This window comes from Maylandia zebra, linkage group LG9 (assembly GCF_041146795.1).
Source record: "Maylandia zebra isolate NMK-2024a linkage group LG9, Mzebra_GT3a, whole genome shotgun sequence".
Classification (NCBI taxonomy): Eukaryota; Metazoa; Chordata; class Actinopteri; order Cichliformes; family Cichlidae; genus Maylandia; species Maylandia zebra.
The window spans coordinates 2,926,660-2,947,368 of NC_135175.1; the positions used below are offsets into that span (position 1 = coordinate 2,926,660).

Below are 20,709 nucleotides of genomic sequence, written 5' to 3' on the forward strand. Positions count from 1 at the left end.
TTTGTACATAGTAACCAGTATCAGTGTGTGGACAGCAGAGAAAGAATTTAATTGTACAGAGAAATGTTTTTTCTTTGTGCACATGACAATAAACGCTTTGAATCTTTGAATCTTGAAATCTTGAACTCGACCGACAACAACGATCTCTCCTAAAGCGATGTGTATACTTAGTCGTGGAGGCCGCTACAAATGTCTGATTTATGCGCTCGAGTCAATGGACTGTTTCCACAGGACTGTGGAAGCGCTGGTATGGCTTCTGTCCTGTGGGGACAGGCAGGAACACTCTGTGTGTTTGAAACTTTTCCCACATCGCTGACATCAGTGTGGCTTCTCTCCAGTGTGGATAAGCAGGCGTCTCTCATCGTGGCTTTAACCCCTTGAACACATTGCTCACGTCGATCTGGCTTTTCCCTTCCAGTGACAGATTGATCTTCATTACTTTACTAGAATAAGCTGTCTGCTTACCTGTCCTGGTACAACCACACAACAAGGTCCACTGTGAGCTGTTGTTTCGTTTAGCATTTCACACAAAGCCTACAATTCACACTAGCAACATACTTTTACTTTAATGGTCTGGATGTGTCTCATGTTTTAAACTTTCTGCATATTCTGTTGTTTTAATTTCGGCGTACCTGCTTGAGAGGAATGAAATACACACAAAACACATCAAATCAAATGTGAGTTTTAGTCCAATTTATTTGTTTAATTATCACATCACTAATTAACAAGTAATCACAATACATTTTTTTCCAAACCGAAAAATAAAATTCAAATTATGAAAAACAAACACACACACGCAAAAAACAAAACAAAAACAAGGAGGTTCTTCAAATGACAGAGTAAGTCTACCTAACACATCCCATAGTTTTTCAGCATGCTCTGCAGGTACAGTAGGTGTTCGTTAGCTAGTGTTACACTTGCATGTCAGATGTGAGTGTGGCAGCGTTCGATGAAGCACTACGAGGCTCCTTGGACAGATTTCAGAGGAGCTTTTATTAAATAAGCCAAAATGTTAGCTACGGTTCATTTTCTCAGCCTCAAATAAGAACGTTTTAGGGTCTCTGCCCTCTGAGTGCCGTAACAGAGCGGCTAATAGGCTTTGATATGCAGAATGTCCAAATGACAGGCCTGTATGTGGACCTCTGTGCCCACTGTTATGCAGTGGCATGTGATTCAGGTGCATTAGCTTCATTCCCATTTAGCTTTATTCTTTTATTATATGAACCTGCAGAGGTCACTGTATGCTTACAGAAACGTTTCTCACCTCTTAGGACTGGGCTTGCAAGCATAATTTCATAGTGTGCAGACATACATGTGCGTGCACTATACATTTTGTTAAAAAGGCTGCAGTTAATTAAATAATTAAGCATATATACGTCAATGTTTCTAAATCGAGCTGCTGCGACAACTCAAAATAAAATCATCTGCTATAATATTTGAAAGACTTGAAGAAGTGCTGCACTGGGAGTCTCAATTCTGGGCAAGATGCAGTCTGTAAAAGTGGCTGTGACAAATTTGATATTTTACACCCTCCAATCAGATGAGCACGCCCCCCACAGAGCTACAGGAGTGCATACGTTGTGTCTTTACTGCACTTATATCTCAAAAGACATTCTTTACTTCGGTGGCCCCTTTCAATAAAAACAGGTAGACCTTTTTATTTTTGCAGTTCTTAAAAACAGCCATAATAGTTATGATGCTTCCTTAAGGGTACTTGGAAAACTCCCCACCAACCAACCCTGCTTGGTATCTACTTTGCTTACTTCTTATATTTTAGGGGCCATGAAGAGGACTACAGAGCACATCTGTACACCCGTGTACTGGTAAGTAGAAACTCTGGGAGAAAAGCAAAGCTAGAAGAAGTTGGGACAGGCACAAGGAAGCTTTTTGCTAGAAGACAGCTGCTGCGGCGCAAACAAAGCAATTCAACTGCTTGATGACAGCTTTTATTAACGCGCCACCATCTGCATGTGAAATATTCCCAAAGACAATTCCAAAGACATTGGTTGACTTCCCGTCCCTGTACTTCTGTTAAAAATTACCGATGACTAAATCGATTAACAGCTGAAGAAGAAGAGAGAGGGCATGGGCATTCACACTACTGCAAAAGCTCACTCAGAATGAAGGATCACTTATTCCTCATTATTTCCACTCCATAACAGTCAACCCTCGCTGATACACTCAAGCTTTAAGGTGCTAAAGAATGTCATCAGAGCTTTTCTACAAATCACTGATTTTAGTGTCAGCTTGCACTGAAAACCTCTGTGTTTCTGTAGTTGGATGCTATTGCTAGGAAGAGCCTAATGAAGCTGAATTTGCATTTTGCTTTTTGGGAATTTTGCTACATTTGACAAAAACAATGACTTTGCAAACACAGACTGGAAACAACTGTGTGAGTAGTTCAAACGTAAGTACTGTTCTTCAGAAAACTGTCGGGTATACCTCAAACATTTTGGCAGTTACACGATGAGTTTCACCTCGCGGCGTCACAATGTTAGCTTAGATTATTGTGGCCAAAAGGATTAACAGCACTATTTCTTATTGTGATATCAACAGAAAATTACAAACAAACCTCTCATGCTAGTGAGGTAACATTTTCAAACATGGTAGCTAAACATGGTAGCTACTGCTAGCTACCAGAAGCTTGTTAGCTTCTTTCAACGCATTGTTTTGGTTTTATAATTTGGAACTTTGCTGTTTTACTTCATTGTCATGAACCCTGTTTTCAGACATAACAGCAGACAGCTGTTTGCAGTTTTAAAAAAAGCACCAGATGGGAGGCAAGTACAGTTAGCAGCTGAGTGGTGAAAAAAGCTAGCCATTAACTGTAGCATGTAGCAGCTAAAGAGTTGGTTGAGTCGAAGATAAAAAGAAAATGCTGTTCTTTTATTAAGCTAAGACGTATTACATGGACTGAAAAGGGCATGCTATGTTTGCTAACACGTTCCCCATCCTAACTTTATGAGATAATGTTTTGATCTATCATATTTTCATTTGCCAGTCAGTTAGATGTATGGTATCAGTTTCAGATGATACCCAGCCCTTGTTATATTACTTTAATGACTGCTGACAGAATCAGTTTGACAAAGCCAAAAGAGCAAACAAACAAACAAACAAACAAAAGAAACCCTCTTTAAATCCTGACAGTGGCTGACCTGTGTGTGTGTTTGAGCCACGGAGTTGGTGCATACAAATCTGTGGTCAGCTGTGAAATTCAATCATGATTTTAAAAAGGGGAAACAAAGATTACAAACTGGTTCTTCCTCTCTGTTTCCTTTAAAACATAAATCAGCTAATCTCGACACTAATTGACCAAACCACAACACTTTCATAATGGACATCAGCCTTTAACCTAGAGTCATATTATCTGGCCATGCATTACAAAGGCAACATTTGATTACATTGCTACAATAGAAGAGGATAAAGCCACATCGTCCCTGCTGCTGTTCCAACAGGACACAGGAGTGTCAGCTGAAGCTTTAGCCAAATAACATGCTACCATGATCCTCACACACCTGAATGGGACAAGAAGCACTATCAGGAAAGGGTCACTTACAGGATTTCCTTTTAACAGCAGCACCAGATTTCTCCTGGCATTTCCTTTCACTCCCTCTGAGCAGTTTTAGGTCAGAGCCTGGGTCAGCCTCATTCGCTGTACTTCAAAATGACAGGAGGCACATACGATACACACAGCTCCTTCGACTTCAGACATATTTCATATTTCCTCATCCACATTTGGGCTGCAGACTGAACTTCAACTTCCTCTATTACGTTTCAGAAACGTTCAGGTTACAGGCTTCCTGCTATTTTGCCATTAATAAAAAAACAACCCTTTTCACGCTTCTAGCCACGCCTGCTTTTTCAACGTCCTCTCTCCCTCTGAATCTCTTTCGTCACTGTGTGTCTTGGTTTAGAAAAACCTGTGCGTGTTTCCAAGATTTTCTGATCAGACAAAAAAAAAAACGACCGCCCGTTGTATTGCTTATGCAGGAAGACACTATAAATAAATACAACTTTGTTTTAAAAATCAATGAAGGAGGAGGAAAGGAAAAAAAGAAAGACGCAAGAAATAAGATGAGCAGAACACCGAAGCTCATTTTTACACGATTTGTGTCACTCAAACACATCATCACAAACACAGAGAATAAAGAGTTAAACAGCCTACATGTTGTCTAGCTTTATTTTGTTTGTCAGCGCGTTTATGGTAAGTGTTGCTGAAGAGAGAGGAGGAGACGGTGAGATGAGTTACTATGATGTCACTGAAGCAGAGAGTAAGTGGATGCAGGTAACAAACAGCCCCTAGAGTCACAAAGGAAAGAGAAGCCAGGGTTTCCATGCTGATTAGTAGATGAGTGAAGTGACTTGCTGCTGACGCTGCTGTGGGTGCGGATGCTACTGGGGGAGGGTGATGGAGAGCACAGTCTGCCACAAGGCTGTGGGGTGAAGAGGATCCAAGCAAAAACCCAGAATGTGAGAAAACCTTACTGTGCCCTCGTTTCCCCTTCGCCTCTCACCAGGCACAGTCTACACAGTCACTCAGCCAAATCTAGCAGGGCGAGGGTGACGGCGCACAATCAGTGTGAGAGGAAAAGCATGATGGAACTACTCGATGGGTCAAAATGTAGCAATAGCAGGTTAGAGATATTGAGAGGGGTCACAACGGTCACGATCCCTTTAAGGAGCTGCTGCGGTCGACCCCCTGGACCTCCACCTGGAGCTGCAGCGAGGAGGGGGCGAAGGGGGAGCTGACGCAGCCGACCGAAGCCAGCGACTCGATGAGGGAGACACTACGAGTTGTCGGTTGCTGTTGTTGTTGGTGGTAGCTGGTATGTAGGGAATAAGAGGAGCCGTGTGGGTGGGGTCTGTTACTGTTGTTGTCCTGTGGGGCTAGCCAGGTGACGATGTCAGCGCCGTGGTCCGTGCGAGAGCGAGCATTCTCGCGGAAGTTGAGCTTGAAAGACTCAATCTAAAGCAGAAACGTTTGGGGGGAGGAGGGGAGGACAGGTAGGGAGAGGGGGAGAGAACAAGAACAAAGAAGGAAAACAGGAAAGACAAGGTGGGAGAGGGGGAGGCGGTGACGTTGAGGGGGGGAGTTGAAATGAGGAGGGCAGAGGGACAGCAGAATTAGATGCCTGTAAGATAAAAGATGGTGATGTGATCAGGAGCTTTGGACTGCAGACAGCACAACAATCAGACACTCGGCTCAGCAGGACAAGTACATCAAACCTTTCCTGCCTCCTCCTGGTTCACTATGTGGGGATCCCACCCAAACTAACACACCGACACATACTTACTTGTCTCTGGGATGTGTGAGTCCAGAGCCTGGGGCTCCTGGAGGCCCTCACTATGACAGGGAGCCCCGTCCTTCAACCCATTCTTCAGGGCAGCGGGGCCCCCAGCCTGCCCTGGCTCGGAGCCTGGGGCCGGGGCAGGGCTGCCACTCAGGGGGTCCCCACTCCCCTCTGTTGCCTCCTGTGCCCCCTCAGCCTAGAAACACATAGCAGGATGTGTCAATTGGTGGGGATGGAACAACCTGGCTCCAAATCTCCATCATCATGGCTGAGACGTAAAACTATAAGTTTTAATTATTATTATAACTTTTTTGTGAACAGCAACATGAAGTTCTTCAAACAGCAGCTTATGAGTAATTTATTTAGACATTTTTAGATGACAAGAATTTGATTAATGCAGCTAGAAGGATGTGGAGCCAGACTGAGGTGAGGTATGGAAGCTCTGAAAGGTTCAGCGAGAAAAACGACTTAACCTACATTGCTGTCTTACGACTTAAAAACAGGTGGAAATAACAGATTTTGCCAGGATATTCTGTAAAATAGTCCTCAGACTTGTACAGGTTAGCATCTTCAGTGAAGGATCAGTGCTGGTGATGAGAACTGGGTCTCCCCAGCAGGTGACTTATTTTCAGATGAAGCGTCCAAAAGGGAATTAATTCAGGAGTGGAACCAGAAGTGTGCTCGTCCTTTCCCCAAAGATTCACCAGGTTACGAACCTGAAATTGTCCCTGATGGTCAGACTGTCAGTGAGGACTCCACTGCAGTGTCCTGAGTTAATGTGTGCAAACAGCTTTAGGAATGATCTCGGCAAAATCCTTGTTCCACCTGTTCCCCAGTGCTGCACTCTGAGGTAAAACTACTGGATCAGTAATGGAAAGTGGATCCTTTCCCCTTTGGTTGGGAACTCAGAGCTTTCATAGTGGAAAAGAGATGGAAATACAAAAGACCCAAAAAACAACAACTTAAGAATACAATATTACAAATAACATCTGAGCATGCCCAATGAATGCAATGATAGAAATATAACTGAAAGTCAAACTCATCACCGAACAAAGCTGATGTAATGTGAAGGACACGTCTCTACAAAGTGCCAACATTAGCTTCTCCCAGTTAAACCCACTTTAAAACCCTTCTCCTCACACACAAGTTCTTTAATAATAAGGTTAAAGGTCAACCCAACAGAGCATTTCACTCTCACACTGCAGCCTTAGTCGTGGGTCCTACAGTTTTTGAAGTCGAGCTCTCAGCTTTCCTCTTCTGCTCCCAGTTTGGATCCATGAGCAGACTGTTGCTGACTGCTGATTTGGAGCTACATAATAAAACTGAATTGAATTGAACATTATTCTATCTTGGACGAATTTAATGTCACTGTAACAATTTCTCCAAAAGCAAAAATCAAAACCTGTCAGAATGAACCAAAGATGCCTGAACAGCTGGGAACACACTGAGAAATGAGCCAGGAAACAGTTTCCCTTCCACGGAACGACCACAGGCAAGACGCCTAAGAGACTGTGTGTGTGTGTGTGTGTGTGTGTGTGTGTGTGTGTGTGTGTGTGTGTGTGTGTGTGCATTGTAATGAAGGAGCAGTAATAGACACTAAACATGGGATTGTGCAACGGTTGCAAAGGTTCAGGTTCTGCATAAATCTGGATTCTGCAGAATGGAAAAAGGGGAAACTGTATCCTTTCATTGCTTCCAAAATAAAGATACATTTTACAAAGCTGTGCAAATCAGTGCTAAAAATAGGCTCTCTTATTTTGATGTTTGTTCTATTCGTAGCAATGATCACGAAGATCACGATGACCGGGCAAGCAAACTAGTGAATGAGGATGAAGATGTGACGATGTGGTGACCATGAAACAGACAGGCTGCCATAGGCTGAGGGGACAGGTGACATCATTATCATTTGATGAACTGGTGAATTTATATCCATTCTTTTATGTAACATGAACATTTTGAACGTTTTCAGTTTTTATTAAAAAACCAAAACCAAAAAATGGGCCCTTTATCTGTCACGGCTGCTTTCTGTGTCTCTGAATGTGCTGGGGGAGCATCCAGACGCTTTCACAACAGCAAGCTCAGGAGACAGGAAGCTGGCTGCAGGGAGGAGGGTTCGAGGCCGGTGTGTGAGGCCATCCCACCTTACATGTCATTACCAACACAGAGGCCGAACAAGACCAACGGAAAAAGCCAGAGTCTTCATTTTTTGCCCCGATACACAAGTAATCCCACGATGTAACACATTTTTAAATACTAACATGCAGACGCATGCAGACCGGAAGGAACTGAATTCACAACAGTGTCCTTCAGACAGAGGTCAGGGTTAGAGGGCGATGCTGCGAGACATCAGATGCAAAGCAGTTTTAGAAGGTTCTGATGTCACGTGTCAGTGATTTTCAGGACGGGATTTTTTCATAAATTATTATTTTATTCTGATTATTCTTCTGATGAAATGATCCTATGTCTGTGAGAATGAAGCCAAGACAATCCTGAAGAAGCAGGTTCGGTCTTTTTTAAACTTAAATTCAGTTGTGACTGTTTATTGAAATGTCCTTGCTTCACCCTGTGAGGAGAAGTTGATTTATGTCGACTCGAGCTCCCAGAACATAAACTCCACAACAATTGTTGTCTACAAGCTACAAGCAAAGTTAGCCTTGAGACCAGGGCTGATGCTCCTGCCTCAAGTCTCACTTCTGGATTCATATCTGCCTGGATCTTGTGCCCTGCTGACAGTGGACAGCTCACACAAAAAGCTGTGAAACTGCAGCTTTCATACATAAGGTTAAAAAAATCTATATTGTTCTTATTTTATTCATTTATCATAAGTGTCGTTAGTCTCATGAGGGATTTAGAAACACGGGTGCAGTCACTTCATTTTAATACCAAGAGCGTTTTTTTTTCACCGTTAAATATGGATGAAATCTGCAGAAAACTGTGTGTCAGGTTGCATGATTGAAATATTCTCTTTATTTTGGGCCTTGAGAGGGTAAATCGGAGGTTGTGATTTTAACCAAACCCAGTTCGTCAGTAAGTTAAATGGCACTTTTCACAGATACAAATCACAAAGTGCTTCACAATACAACCAGAAATATAAATAATAATATAAAACATTAATTAAAAGCTTGTTTGTATAGAAATGTCTTCAGCTGCTCTTTCAAAGAGTCGATGGAGTCTGTACAGCCTAAAGACAACAGAGCTCCACAGCTTTGGTGCCTGTACGTGGGACCAACAGTGACCTCTGACCTGACGACCTAAGTGCTCAGCAGGTCAGAGATAAACTGGGGAGCCTCACCGTGCAGAGCTCTAACAGATAAAACTACTATTTTAAAATGAAACCTAAAATTTACTGACAACCAATGAAGAGAAGCCAAAACTGGAGTAATGTGTGAGCTGTTGGTGCCGCAGCGTTCTGTACTGAAGGTCTGCTTTGGGTTGTAACACTAGTGAATAGCAGGTGGGCGGGGCTTCTCTGCTTCCAGTCAGGGATGACCATGACGAGGTCATGTACCCTGTCGCTGACATCCAGAAGTACTTTTGTTACTTTGTTTAATATGAGCACTGTACAGTGGATGTCCGTACTGGGAGGATGAGAGTGTGTTAGTGCTGTAATGTAAGGATAAAGGCCATTATCGCCATTTGTGGACATAAATTTAAAAAAACGTTTCTTTGTTTTTTCTGTCGTGTTGTACCAAACCCTGACTCACCAGTTGTCCTTCATATTAACTGTAACTGTTGTTACAGCGCTACTTTCTTTATTCATGAAAGCGAGTCACCCCAGCTGCAGCTGGCGCTCATCGTTTTCACTCTTTAGTTTGTTGACTGATCAGAAACAGTTCAGTGGATTCAGAGAGACGTAAACACAGCGTGCACGGCTGTGGCTCGCGATCTCACCTTGATGTTTCCTCCTCCAGGTGAATGGCTCACATTGTCCATGGAGCCCACTTTGGACTGAGCCTTTTCCCTAAAGTTCACTTTGTGAGACTCGATCTTCACATCGCCGCCTCCTGCAACACACACATGTACGCAGATGCAAGCTTGTGCAGTCACAGACAGCCTGTAGTGCTGATGTATTGATTCATTGTCATTGTTTTATGACTGCAAACTCAGAGCACACAGGTTTAGCTCACCAGGCTTGTGCTTAAGGTTGTCCTTGGAGCCCAGCTTTGACGTCACCTTACTGACGTCCACCTTCTTGTTGAGAATCTGCACCTGTTGAATGTCACAAATGTTCCTTCTTTAATCCACAGATTCGTGTAAAAATGCTCGACTGTGGTTGAATAAAAGGACCAATCAGAAAAAAGAAACCCAACGTCCTGATTATACTTTGAGTTACCAGCATCAGGACAAACAGCACGCTGAACAAACCGCATCTTCTAGTTTCTTCGTCCGTGTTGTAGAAAAATGTTTTTTTGTGAAATATGTTTGTGCTGAACCCACGACAGAGACTAAAGGGAGGAGCTTGGCACAGCATCATTGCAGGAAACCAGAAACCCCAGATTTCTCTCAGTGATTTTGTCCTTACAGAACCAAGACAGCCAATCAGAGGGCAGAGGCTCCTGTTGGGTTGAGTAGGGTTTAGTAGGTTAGTGGGAGGGCGGGACAACACAAGACAACTTTAAGGAAGCGAGCGGGAGTGTGAAGCAGGTTCTGGGGAGGGGCTTGTACCTAAGCTTGGCCAGCATGCCAACAACTACAAAGCTCCATTTTCCAGCCAAGAGCAGCATTTACGTTACGAACATCGTCTTACAGTTCTCTTCTTTACACTGTGCCTCTCTTACAGCATTTCATCTGTGGCCTTCCCTTCATTCGAGCCATTTTAATGGGCTCTAAATATCAGACTAACTGGCCGGGACATGTGGGCTCTGGTTGTGGGCCAGACAGTACTTACATTCCCTCCACCAGGAACATGCTTCATATTGTCCTTGGAGCCCAAGCGAGATGTGACGTGGCTGAAGTCCAGCTTTTTGGAGACTATCTGAACCTATATGGACACAGCATAGCAGCAAGAGGGGAGCAGAGAAGAGCGAGGGAAAAGAGGGGAGGAGATGATAGAGGAGAGGTGAGGTAGAACAGAAGCAGAAACAAGAAGAGAAAGTGCAGGGAGGAAGAAGTCACCATCACAGGTAGGGTTAGAAAGGAAAGGATAGAAGGCGGAGCGAGGTTCTCTTTAGCTAAACATAGCCGGTCGTTCAGCATCGCTGCTGTTTAAATAAGATGGAAACAGAGCACCAGGAGAAAAGGACAGCTGAAGGCCCCAAAGAGCACACCGAACCTGCTTTATGAAGCGCACACATGCAGCACAGCATACAGACGTGAACGTCTCGGACCCTCATTAAACTCTTTAAACGGAGACGCTGCCGCACACGTTGGTTAGCTGAACTAAACATACACCAAGAATTAAAACACACACATTATTTACAATACGTCAGGTTAGACTGCTAGACCCAACACACACATTCTGCATCCAAATGAGTTTAGTACGGTGGCCCTGAGAGGTCAAACACACCTTAACAAAACAACAGTAGACAGAAAAATGCAAAAGCTCATGAAACACAGCAGACGTCGAATAAAACACGTGAAAAATAGAAGAAATGCAGAAATAGCTAAAAACTAAATCACAAAGGAAAACAGAAGCGTTTCTGGGGACACGAGAAGTGACAAGCTAACAAGCTAACAGGCTAACAGGCTAAAGGTCAACATGTATCTACAGTATTATATGAAACACATCGATAAAACACACCTGCACCTCCCTCACAGCACCGATGAGTCCTCTGCTTCTATTCAGCATGTTTGAATGTTACTTGTAATGAGTGCAGTTCATTTAGTTTTGTGTCCCAGAAACACTCGTGTTTTGTTTCTGATTTAATTTTAAGCTTTTGCTGCAGTTTTTCCTACAATTGTTGTTTTTTATTCAACTTGTGTTTTTTGGTGTTTTTCTATTTGTTTTGTCACCCTGACCTACAATAAGACGGAGACAAAAGAAGAAGAGCAACAAGCTGAAAAGTTGAAAGGTCCATAGATGACGTCTGTAGCTGTCTGGGTCCAGAACATAGTTTGGTTGCACTGCAGTCTGTGAGCTCAGTAAGCACGTTCCTGATGAATTTATGCTGTAAACGTCTATTTTTAAAGTCCCACTAAACACAGCATGGTGTTCATGTGTAAATTATGATCAGTGGGTGGACCCACACTGGCCATGCCCATCTTTTATATACAGCCTAAGGTAATGATCACACGTACCAATCATGTGCAGGTGACTGTGTCCATGTGTGACTGATCTTTATCTGGACTTCAGTGACTCGGACGCCCGTTAACAGTTAACATTTAAATGAGTTAAGGTCAAAGAATAATTCGTGTGCTTCTGTCACTTTTGTAATGCAATGAACCTGAGAAAAATGCATTTAGACTCCCTGGATGGTCTATGGATCGTAACACGTTTGGAATCGAACGTTTTATCTTTGTCCACAAACTACAGATTTAGACTGGGAGAGCAGCGGCTTGCTTCAAACAGCTTCTCTGCATTGTGTTAACTCACAAGCTGCTTCAAACCCCAGGCCAGGGTTAATTATCTTGGTTAATTAATGAGCAGAGGGTTCAAATTTAATTACAAATTAACCATAAATAATCCGATAACTAATTTCCCCACAGACACGTCTGATGCCCGTGTTGGGAGAAACTGAGAGAACAGGAGGCGTGTGCAATTTCAAGAGCCTCCAGTATACTGGCTAGCCTGCTCTTGTGCTCTCACTGGGTCGAGTTAATAAAAAAACAACAGAAATGAGAAGCAGAGAAAGGCAACTGGAAAATATATCAACAGAAAAGAGGGTCATGGTGGGAGGATGGAGAGGGAACTCACTTTGCCCTGGCTGCTCTCTTTGGAGGTGAAACCCCTGCTCTGAGAGGAAGGAGGCACCTGGGGAGACAAGTCCACACAGGGTCAACAACAACACCTCGTTAAAAAACACAGGAGGACGAGGTCAGAGTGCAGAGATTGTTTGGAAGCACAGCGGTGAAGGTAAGGAGTGAGGGGACAAAAGAAGGAGGGGAGCGAGGAAGAGTGGAGAGTGCATGCACAAGCAGAACCCGATCAACCCCATCGACTCCACAGTACTCAGTGCTCTGCTGTTTACACCATCGGACTGTGAAACCAGGGCAACAACAGAACCAATGAATGAAATGGCATTTTTAAAATGATCATTTAAGGTTAATTTTCTGTGTTACTGCAAATTAATCAGCTTTTGTCCATCAAGTAAATGTTGGACTTCCTGTAGCAACGACCGCCTGATCTCATATCTTAGCTGTTATTTTGTTGACATTCACAGAAAACTACACGAGACCAGTGTCGTAAACCTTTTCAACATCCATCCTCTTTCTAAAGAGCCTTGATGGAAGTTGTGTGTCTACAATGACAGTAGATGTACATGCAGAGGAAATCCCACGCAAAAAAGAGAAGAAGCAGAACTATGGGGACCATTTTACTTCAGTGAGTGAGCTGATAGGCTTTAGTGGGTTGGACAGGTAGGAACCCACAAGAGGTCAGCGTCAGACGTGAAATCAGAGTTGCACAGTCCACTTCCTGTTAGTCCATGTGCAGTCGGTGTCAGAGACCACATGCCACACTCATACAGCGGTGAAGACCTACCTTCCCTCCTCCGGGCTGGTGCTTCATGTTGTCCGTAGAGCCGATCTTGGAGCGGACGTTGCGGACATCGGGAGCTGTGGCGGGGCGAGCTGTGCTCCGGGAAGCGGTGGTCGCTGTGGTTGAAGAGGCGGCCCGCGGGGCGCGGGGCACCGGGGGCTTCTTCTCTGGCCCCGTGCCTGCGGCGGAGGATGGCGTTGCTGGTTTGGCTGCTGTGGTTCGTGTGCGGGAGGCAGTGGTGGTGGTGGTGGAGGCAGTGCTGCGGGTGGTGGTGGTCTTAGGCTTGCTTGAGTCAGCTAAAGGGAGAAAATAATTATACAGAGCTTTATAGATCTCTCTGCCAAACTGGAGTTATGATCGCAGCTTTTTCAAACCAGACTTAGAAAAAAAAAAAGAGGGTAAAACAGCAAAATAAAATATGGTGGGCATGCATATCCAAGGCAGGAGCCCCCGGACACACAAACCACTCCACCACGTTAGGTAGCGATTCACGGACGCTATACCAGTCTGAGGTGGTGAAGTGAAAGCAAAGCTCCCACTTTACCTGTCGATCTACGGCCCTACCCTCACCTACGGTCACCAGCTGTGGGTAGTGACCAGAAGGATGAGATCGCGGGTACTCTCCCTTACAGATGGGTGAGAGGGTGAGAAGTTCAACCATCTGGGAGGGCTCAACTGGAAAGGAGCCAGTTGAGGTGGTTCGAGCATCTGACCCTGAATTTCTGAGCAGCAGTGTATAAATACTGCTACAAGCAGACTTCCTGTCTTTATTGTAAGCTAGGATAATCACCTCTGGCTTTATATTTAATGCACAGCTCTTAATGTAAAGCTCGGTTATTTCCAATGATGTTAAACTCTCTGTTAAGCATCTTAAAGACGCGTTTTCAGGAAGACTAAGAGTTCCGACATTATTGCTCCGCGTCTTCTCAAAGACGCATGAGGGCTAATAACGAACACACAACGCTGCCCGTTATCAACCTTAGCATAAAAACCTAAAATTAACATTACAGAAAAATATACAAAAACCCCGTCTGCATCCTTTTCTCTGGTACAGTCACCACACGTATCTTTTAAAGGGGAGATATTCAAACACCATTGATTTTCAGTGCTGTAATCCTCTCTGAGTAAAGACACTTTAGCTCCAGCATCCTAAGCCAGCCTGCACTGATGCAGTGCAACATTTGCACCAATTCAAATCTGTCAGTTCACACACTTTGGGCTGGACTGTATGCCAACTCTTCTTTCAGAGCGCTGAGGCATCCTGGACCACGTGTCCTGCTGTCAGTCCTCCCCGAGAGCCTGTCGGATATCTCCGGCTCCCGTTAAGACATATTTAATGGAGGAAATCCTCCCCCTCGCCTTCATGTTTCTAAAGAGTAATTTGACTTTCTGCATGAACCCTGGCAGCTTAGACGAGCTGAGGCTGCATCAGCAAAGAGCTGCAAACTCCTGTCAACAGCAAGGGGACAGTAATCCACAGGCTGCTGCGGTGAAGGTTTTTAACTCTCCAGAGCCTTTCAGCAGTAAAGCCTCCCTCTGCATAAGCCTGCCCAGCATTGTCACGGTCGGACACAATGAGTGCGTTCTGGTGCCGCAGTCCTGCTGACAGCTCTCCTGGTGCCAAAACAAACTACTCTGTCAACAGCAGGAGAAAAGCCACAAACGCGAAGTGAGGAGAGGATTACAGAGAAGAAGAAACAGGAGAGAAACATATGCAAAGAGACGGCACAGATGGGAGGGGGCACTGCGGAGTACCACGGGATCCTTTCCCTCATCACATCAATACCAACTGCAATACAACTGTCTGTATCTACACTGGACTGTGCAGCACTCTAACTAAAGTATTGTCCCATCTTGAGAACAGAACATGCACCACAGTGTCGACCCCCGAGCGGACGAGCTGTACACAGTGGCTTCAGTACACCTGTTCAACAGCTTGTTAATGCAGATAACTAACTGAAAGCACTTAGCCAAGCAGGTATGGTCAAGATGACCAGCTGAAGTTTAAACTGAGAATCTGAATGTGGAGAAAAATGATCGACTGTGACCTTGAACCTGGCTGTCGGTGCCAGATGGGTTGGCCTTTATAGAGACCGGTCTGAAAAATGCAGAAGACCACACCTCATGTCAGCAACGAACACAAAACAGGCTACAGTTCACACGAGCTCACAAACAGACTGTACAACAACCTGGTGTGATGAGCCTGAGAAGGGTCAGGATTAAACTACAGGTGTACACAGCATCAAAGGTCGGATCCATACGTATCAGCGGTTCACAGCTGAAGCACATTCTGCTCTTAGCGTTAGCTTTCTGAGCTGGATGTGGAGCAGGAGATCTGTATGATGCTGTCATCTAAAAAAGGACAAAGCCCTCTGAGGAGCGTTTCCAGCTGAACCTTGTTGAATCTGTGCCATAAAGAGTTAAAGCAGTGCTGTAACCCAAACAGAACCCGTACTCGCTGCACTCAGCTGATTAGTGGGCGTGTTTTACTCGTCTGTGCCACGTGTCAGAAGACTCGGTAGCTCTAAGGTGGCACAGGCAGACTCTCACTGCACCCATACTGTATATATAAGTGTGGCCACGGATAGTTCTGCTCAACCCCATCACACCTGAGTCCTCATGCTTTATTTTCTCCAACAGTTCTAACAGCATGCACTTCATTGTGACTCCGTCTTAGTCTATTTTTTACCTTCTTTTGTTTGTTGCACTAATGTAAGGTGACCTTGAGGGTCTTTAAATGTGCCTATAAATAAACTGTATTATTATTATTAAATGTATTATCTGCAAGTCTTAGAATGACCGAGCCACAAACATGTGCTTACACATGTACTAACAAAGGAAAATAAAGAGACTACACACAGGCGTCTGAGCCAGCCCGAGAGAATATAACTAATACTCTGAGCGAGGCCTAATGAAACTGCTCTGCTCGTACTAACGACAAAGTCAAAGTCTAATAAGGTCGGACACTGTAGTGGTTTCTACCTGTCGAAGTCCTCGGGGCGCTGGGTTTCTTCTCCTCTCCTGGTTTGCTGTCTGTCTTAGAGGCTAAAAAGAAAATGTTTAAACCTTTGTCAGTCGTGTAATTTATCAACACAATAAATAAACCGAGTGTAAAGAAAGCCACACACATACCCAGAGGCTTTCTGGCTGCAGCAGTGGTAGTGGTGCGAGCAGATCCTGCCGTGCGCACTGGTGCAGTGGTTTTACTGGCTGCTGTGGCAGCAGACGTGTTTCTGCTGGCTGAACCTGTTTGATTTGAGGCAGCAGTGCTGGACTTTGTCACTAGGGGGCGCTTCTCTGTTGTTGTCTGAAAAGAAAGAGAAAAATAAATCTGGGCGAGGTAATATGTCATCCAGGAAGAGAGAGAAGAAACGAATGAATATGGGCAAGCATCTGCGAAGGGATATCAAATCAACAAAACAGGCAGCAGCAAATTAGGTCACAAAGCATCTTCAGTGTGCCTGGATGTTGTGATCAGTCCAGCAAATGTTCGCTGGCCTCACTGAGATATTCAGGTCAAAGATTTTGCCCCAATTGGCGGAAGATATGGACCCAAAGCCCTCAACGATGGTTACACATTTCACTCAGCAGCGTGTTTGCCTCTTGTAACCCTCAGAGCAGGCTAACCTTCACATTCAGCCGAGCCGTCCTGCAACATGAGTCACCCTGCACCCCTGCAGCTCCATCAGGGCTGTTAATATGTTGTTGGTGCAACAGTGTTTACCTTTAAGGAGCTCAGCAGAAGAGGCTGACAGAAGGTTGACTGCTCTTTTTGGGGAACAAGGCATTAAAGTGGACAAGCCAATTAATAAATGGAACTTTTTATTCTATTTTATTGCCAACTCACAACAACATTTGACCCGAGGTGCTTTATATTGTAAGGTAAAGACCCTACAATAATACAAAAGGCCAACAATCATATGAGCCCCTATGAACAAGCACTTGGTGACAGTGGGAAGGAAAAACTCCCTTTTAACAGGAAGAACCCTCCAGCAGTCCCAGGCTCAGGGAGGGGCGGGGCCATTAGCCATGAAAGGTTAGTGTCACAGCTTCGTCCTGACATAATATCAGTTCCATATACAGACAAACTAATTCTTATAACTGCATGTTTGCAGCTCCTGCGGTGGATAAAAACCAATATCTGCATAGTTATTATAAAAACCACTCGTGTGTTTGTCTGAATTCAACACATTTTCATATAACACACACGGCTACAGTAACACACTCCTGTTCATTCAAACGAGAGGCACAGCTAAATGTTTCAGCGTGTTTAACCCTCTTGGCTTTTTCCTGCATTTCCAGCTCACAAACTTTACATGCATTTACATTTTCACCGTCTCTGTGAGCCTGTGCACGCAAACAGACCAGATGGCAAAGATTCATGACCACGGGGGAAACAGACGGTTGTTAGAAACTCCGCTGATCCTAACTTTAGTTAGAAAAAGCCGAAGAAGTAAGAAATCTGTTGTCCTGATCGATGTGGATGAGGTTTAATGAAATCACTTCAAAACATAAGAAGGACTCATTGTGATGACGTCAATCGTGCAGCTCTGTGTAACTGAGCAGGCTGCTGCCGCTGACCGCTTCCTGTTAGCTAAAACTTACCTTGGGTTTAAGCTCACGTGTCGTGCTGGTGGAGGATGATGTGAGGCGGCTGGCAGAAGTGGTGGAGGGTCGCTTAGACCCTGCAGCTGTTGTGGAAGGTGCTTTAGCTGTGGTTGTTTTTTTGTCTGTAGTGTGGGGGGTGGAGGTGGCGACAGAGGATACGGGACGCTTAGTCAGGCCTGGAGCAGGACCAGCAGCACCTGCAGTGCTCGGGCGCATTTTGGCAGCTGCGCTTGGTTTGGTTGCCCCGGCAGCAGGCTGCGATGCAGGACCGACACGCAGGAGATGGATGGATGATGGATGGAGGGTAAAACCAAGGAAACCAAGGAAAATGGATAAAATTAACAAAAATGGGTGGTAACAGGAGCAGGGTCAAGCAGCACAAGCAGCAATTACATCACAAAGTCACAAAAAGTGAGAACAAAAAACAGAAAACAAAAACAACTAACACTTAGCATTTACTCTGTCGCTTCAAGGCAGTAAACAAACACAACCAGGACAGACGCTTAGGCAGCATGCACGCTCGGTTTTTAAAATGCGCTCATGCCATCCTGTCCGCTCCCACGCTGCACGTCTCAGATGCTTTCAGCCATCATGTCCGTATTCAGCCTGATATTTATTAGCAGTTTGGATGATTTATGATGTAAGATGCAAACTGCCGTGAAATCGTACACTGCTATCATTTCGACTTGTTACCGCATTACTGTAGCGTGCCAACATTTGGGTATTACATTTGAAATTCCACCCTGAGTGGGGCGTTACCCTCGCTGTGATACTAAAACAGTGTTTTATCAGAATGATCCTAAGCATACGTCAAAGCAACACTTCACCTTCCACTGATCCCTACCTTGGTCTTCCTGTCTGCCAGCTCTTTGCTTGGTGTTGAAATGCTTCCATTGGCTGAGGGTTTGGTAGGTTTCTTCGCCTTGTCTCCGTCTGCCTTTGCAGCCTTGTCCTTCTTCTCGTCTTTCTTCTCAACCGTCTTTTTGTCTTCCTGGGTTTTGTCCGGCTTCTCTTCCTTCTGTGTTGTTTTTTCCACCGGCTTCTCAGACGGCTTCACCGCCTCACCGTCTTTCTCCGTCTTCTTGGCCTCGCCTGCGTCAGCCTTTTCTGTCTTGGCGTCTTCCAGCTCCGCTGTCGCCTTTGTCTCCGTGTCGGCCTTCTTCTCTGTCTGGTCACAGCTGGTCTCGAGCTTGACGGATGTCGGCTGTTGCTCTGGGGTCTTTTCCACTTTGTTGATGTGCTGCTCTTTGCCGTCCTTCATTTCTGTGATCTCGGGCTTCTCTGTGGTCTTGTTCTCTGCTTTGTCCTCCACTTTGGACACTTTGGACTTGTCATTTTGTGCGATTTTGCCCACATTCTGTGCTTTCTCGACGTCAGCCTCCAGCTTTTCTGTAGCCTCCACTTTTTCTTCTTTCTCTGTCTTCTCTGCTTTATTTATCTCTGATTTGTCTGACAATTCTTCTGCTTTCACTTCATCCTCTTTCTCGGGCTTTTGTTGCACTTTCTCTGTTTCCATCTCTTTTTCAGGCTCCCTTTGTTTTTCATCCACCTTTTCTATCAGATTTTCTGCCTCCTTTTGATTTCTATCCACCTTCTCTTCCCGTTTCTCTGCCTCCTTCATTTTGTCTTTTTCTCCCTCTTCCTCCACCTTAACCGGACTCTCACTGCTCGTGAACTCAACCTTTACACTCTTCTGCTCGACTTTATCCACAGGGTCAAACAGGTCCACCTTCTTCACACTCTCCTCCTTCTTCTCCTCCTTCTTCTCCTCCTTCTTCTCCACCTTCTTCTCCTCCTTCTTCTCTGTCATTTCTGATTTTACTGAAAAGAAAAATGACAAAAATGTTTTTTTAAATAAAATGAGAGTCAATAATAGCAGAGTTCATTCAGACAGTTACGCAGTCCCACAAGAACAAGCTCCGGCTCAGGACAGAAACCAGGAATTCACCACAGACTTCAGGCTCATGTAAATCTGTCCACAGCGCATAAAGAGAACCAACAAACATCTCTGCTGTTGGTTCAAAGCTGCAGCTTCTCACTGAATCCTCCGGCCACACCAACACAGAGATCACAGTAAATACTGTAGAACAAAAGAAATCTGTTTTTAACTTTCGTGCTGGTTTACTTTTACTGAACAAACTGGACGAAAGCACAAAAATATGTGATTTGATTCCACGACACAAGCTCTGAGGGAAGTGAGCCTCTTACACAAGTTAAAATAAAAACTGAACTCCAGCTTTTAAGTTCACTGGTGAGGAAGTTACTGTGCTTATGAACAAAACATGAAAAGGGAAGCAAACATGCATCTGAAAACCGACTTCACTGAGCAGTAAAAACAAACTCATTCACGGGTTTAGATTTTTGAAGCACTCTGTAGTTGGTTTTTCAGTCTCTCTGTATTTCTCCGTCTTGAGCTTCCCTGTCTGTTTATGTGTGTTTCACGGGTTATAGTAACTTCCTGTTTTATTTTGACAGTAACCTTTAATTGTGCATTCTGTTTCACTTCCTGTCTTTGCTCTTTTCCTGCCCTTGTGATTGTCTCGTCTGTTACTCTGCTCTGTGCTCCCCCCGACTATCATTGTGTCAGCTTATCCAACCTGTCCTGCGTTTCCCTCCTATCAGCTTCCAGTGGATTCACCTTTAAAGGGAATTTTCATTGGGAAGTGACTTTTTCAAAAAGCTAATATATGTAGAATTTCCAGTTTTACACCTTCCCACCTGTTGTGCCAGTCCTTCACAGTCCACCACCAGCAAATGAACATTTTGAAAAGGTTCATAAACGGAAGCTGTTTGGTTTTTGTTTTAAAGACAGATCTCTTTGGTTTGGTTAAAAAACTAAATCTTAGGTCTGTTTGTTTGATATGTTATTTTTGTTTAAGCGTTCGACAGACAAAATTAACCCCAGCCAAAATTTAAAGGCAACAGGAAAACTTATGAACTGAAAACTTTCAAACTGAACTTGTGAACGTGGAGCAGACTGCAGATCTGGAGATGTTGCTTTCCCTCACGCTCACTCGCTACAATGAAACATGTGCATCATTTGTCCTCCAGTGATGATGACCCAACAGCGGGGTGAACCGAGTCCCATCAGAGCCGCTCACTCTGTGTCCCAGCTAAGGAGCTGGATCCCTTCATGTCCACATTTATGAAATGAACATGACATAACTGATTCAG

At 44.5% G+C, this 20,709-nt stretch overlaps 1 protein-coding gene across 12 annotated transcripts in view; it reads right to left on the bottom strand.

The window, feature by feature from the left end:
- Positions 1–4,829: 4,829 nt before the first annotated feature.
- The window catches only part of LOC101469991 (uncharacterized), a 108,382-nt gene continuing 92,502 nt past the window's right edge, over positions 4,830–20,709 (bottom strand). For 7 of the 12 annotated variants that reach the window (XM_076887890.1, XM_024799549.2, XM_024799552.2 and 4 more), the window contains 11 exons: positions 18,380–19,356; positions 17,533–17,790; positions 16,060–16,234; positions 15,910–15,972; positions 12,931–13,223; positions 12,145–12,201; positions 10,180–10,272; positions 9,419–9,500; positions 9,183–9,295; positions 5,295–5,487; positions 4,973–5,132 (listed from right to left, as the gene is read on the bottom strand). In XM_076887890.1, coding sequence (XP_076744005.1) covers positions 5,125–5,132; positions 5,295–5,487; positions 9,183–9,295; positions 9,419–9,500; positions 10,180–10,272; positions 12,145–12,201; positions 12,931–13,223; positions 15,910–15,972; positions 16,060–16,234; positions 17,533–17,790; positions 18,380–19,356 — 2,312 coding nt within the window. In that variant the 3' untranslated portion in view covers positions 4,973–5,124. The other 5 variants (XM_012924036.4, XM_024799555.2, XM_024799551.2 and 2 more) reach the window with 5 other exon arrangements.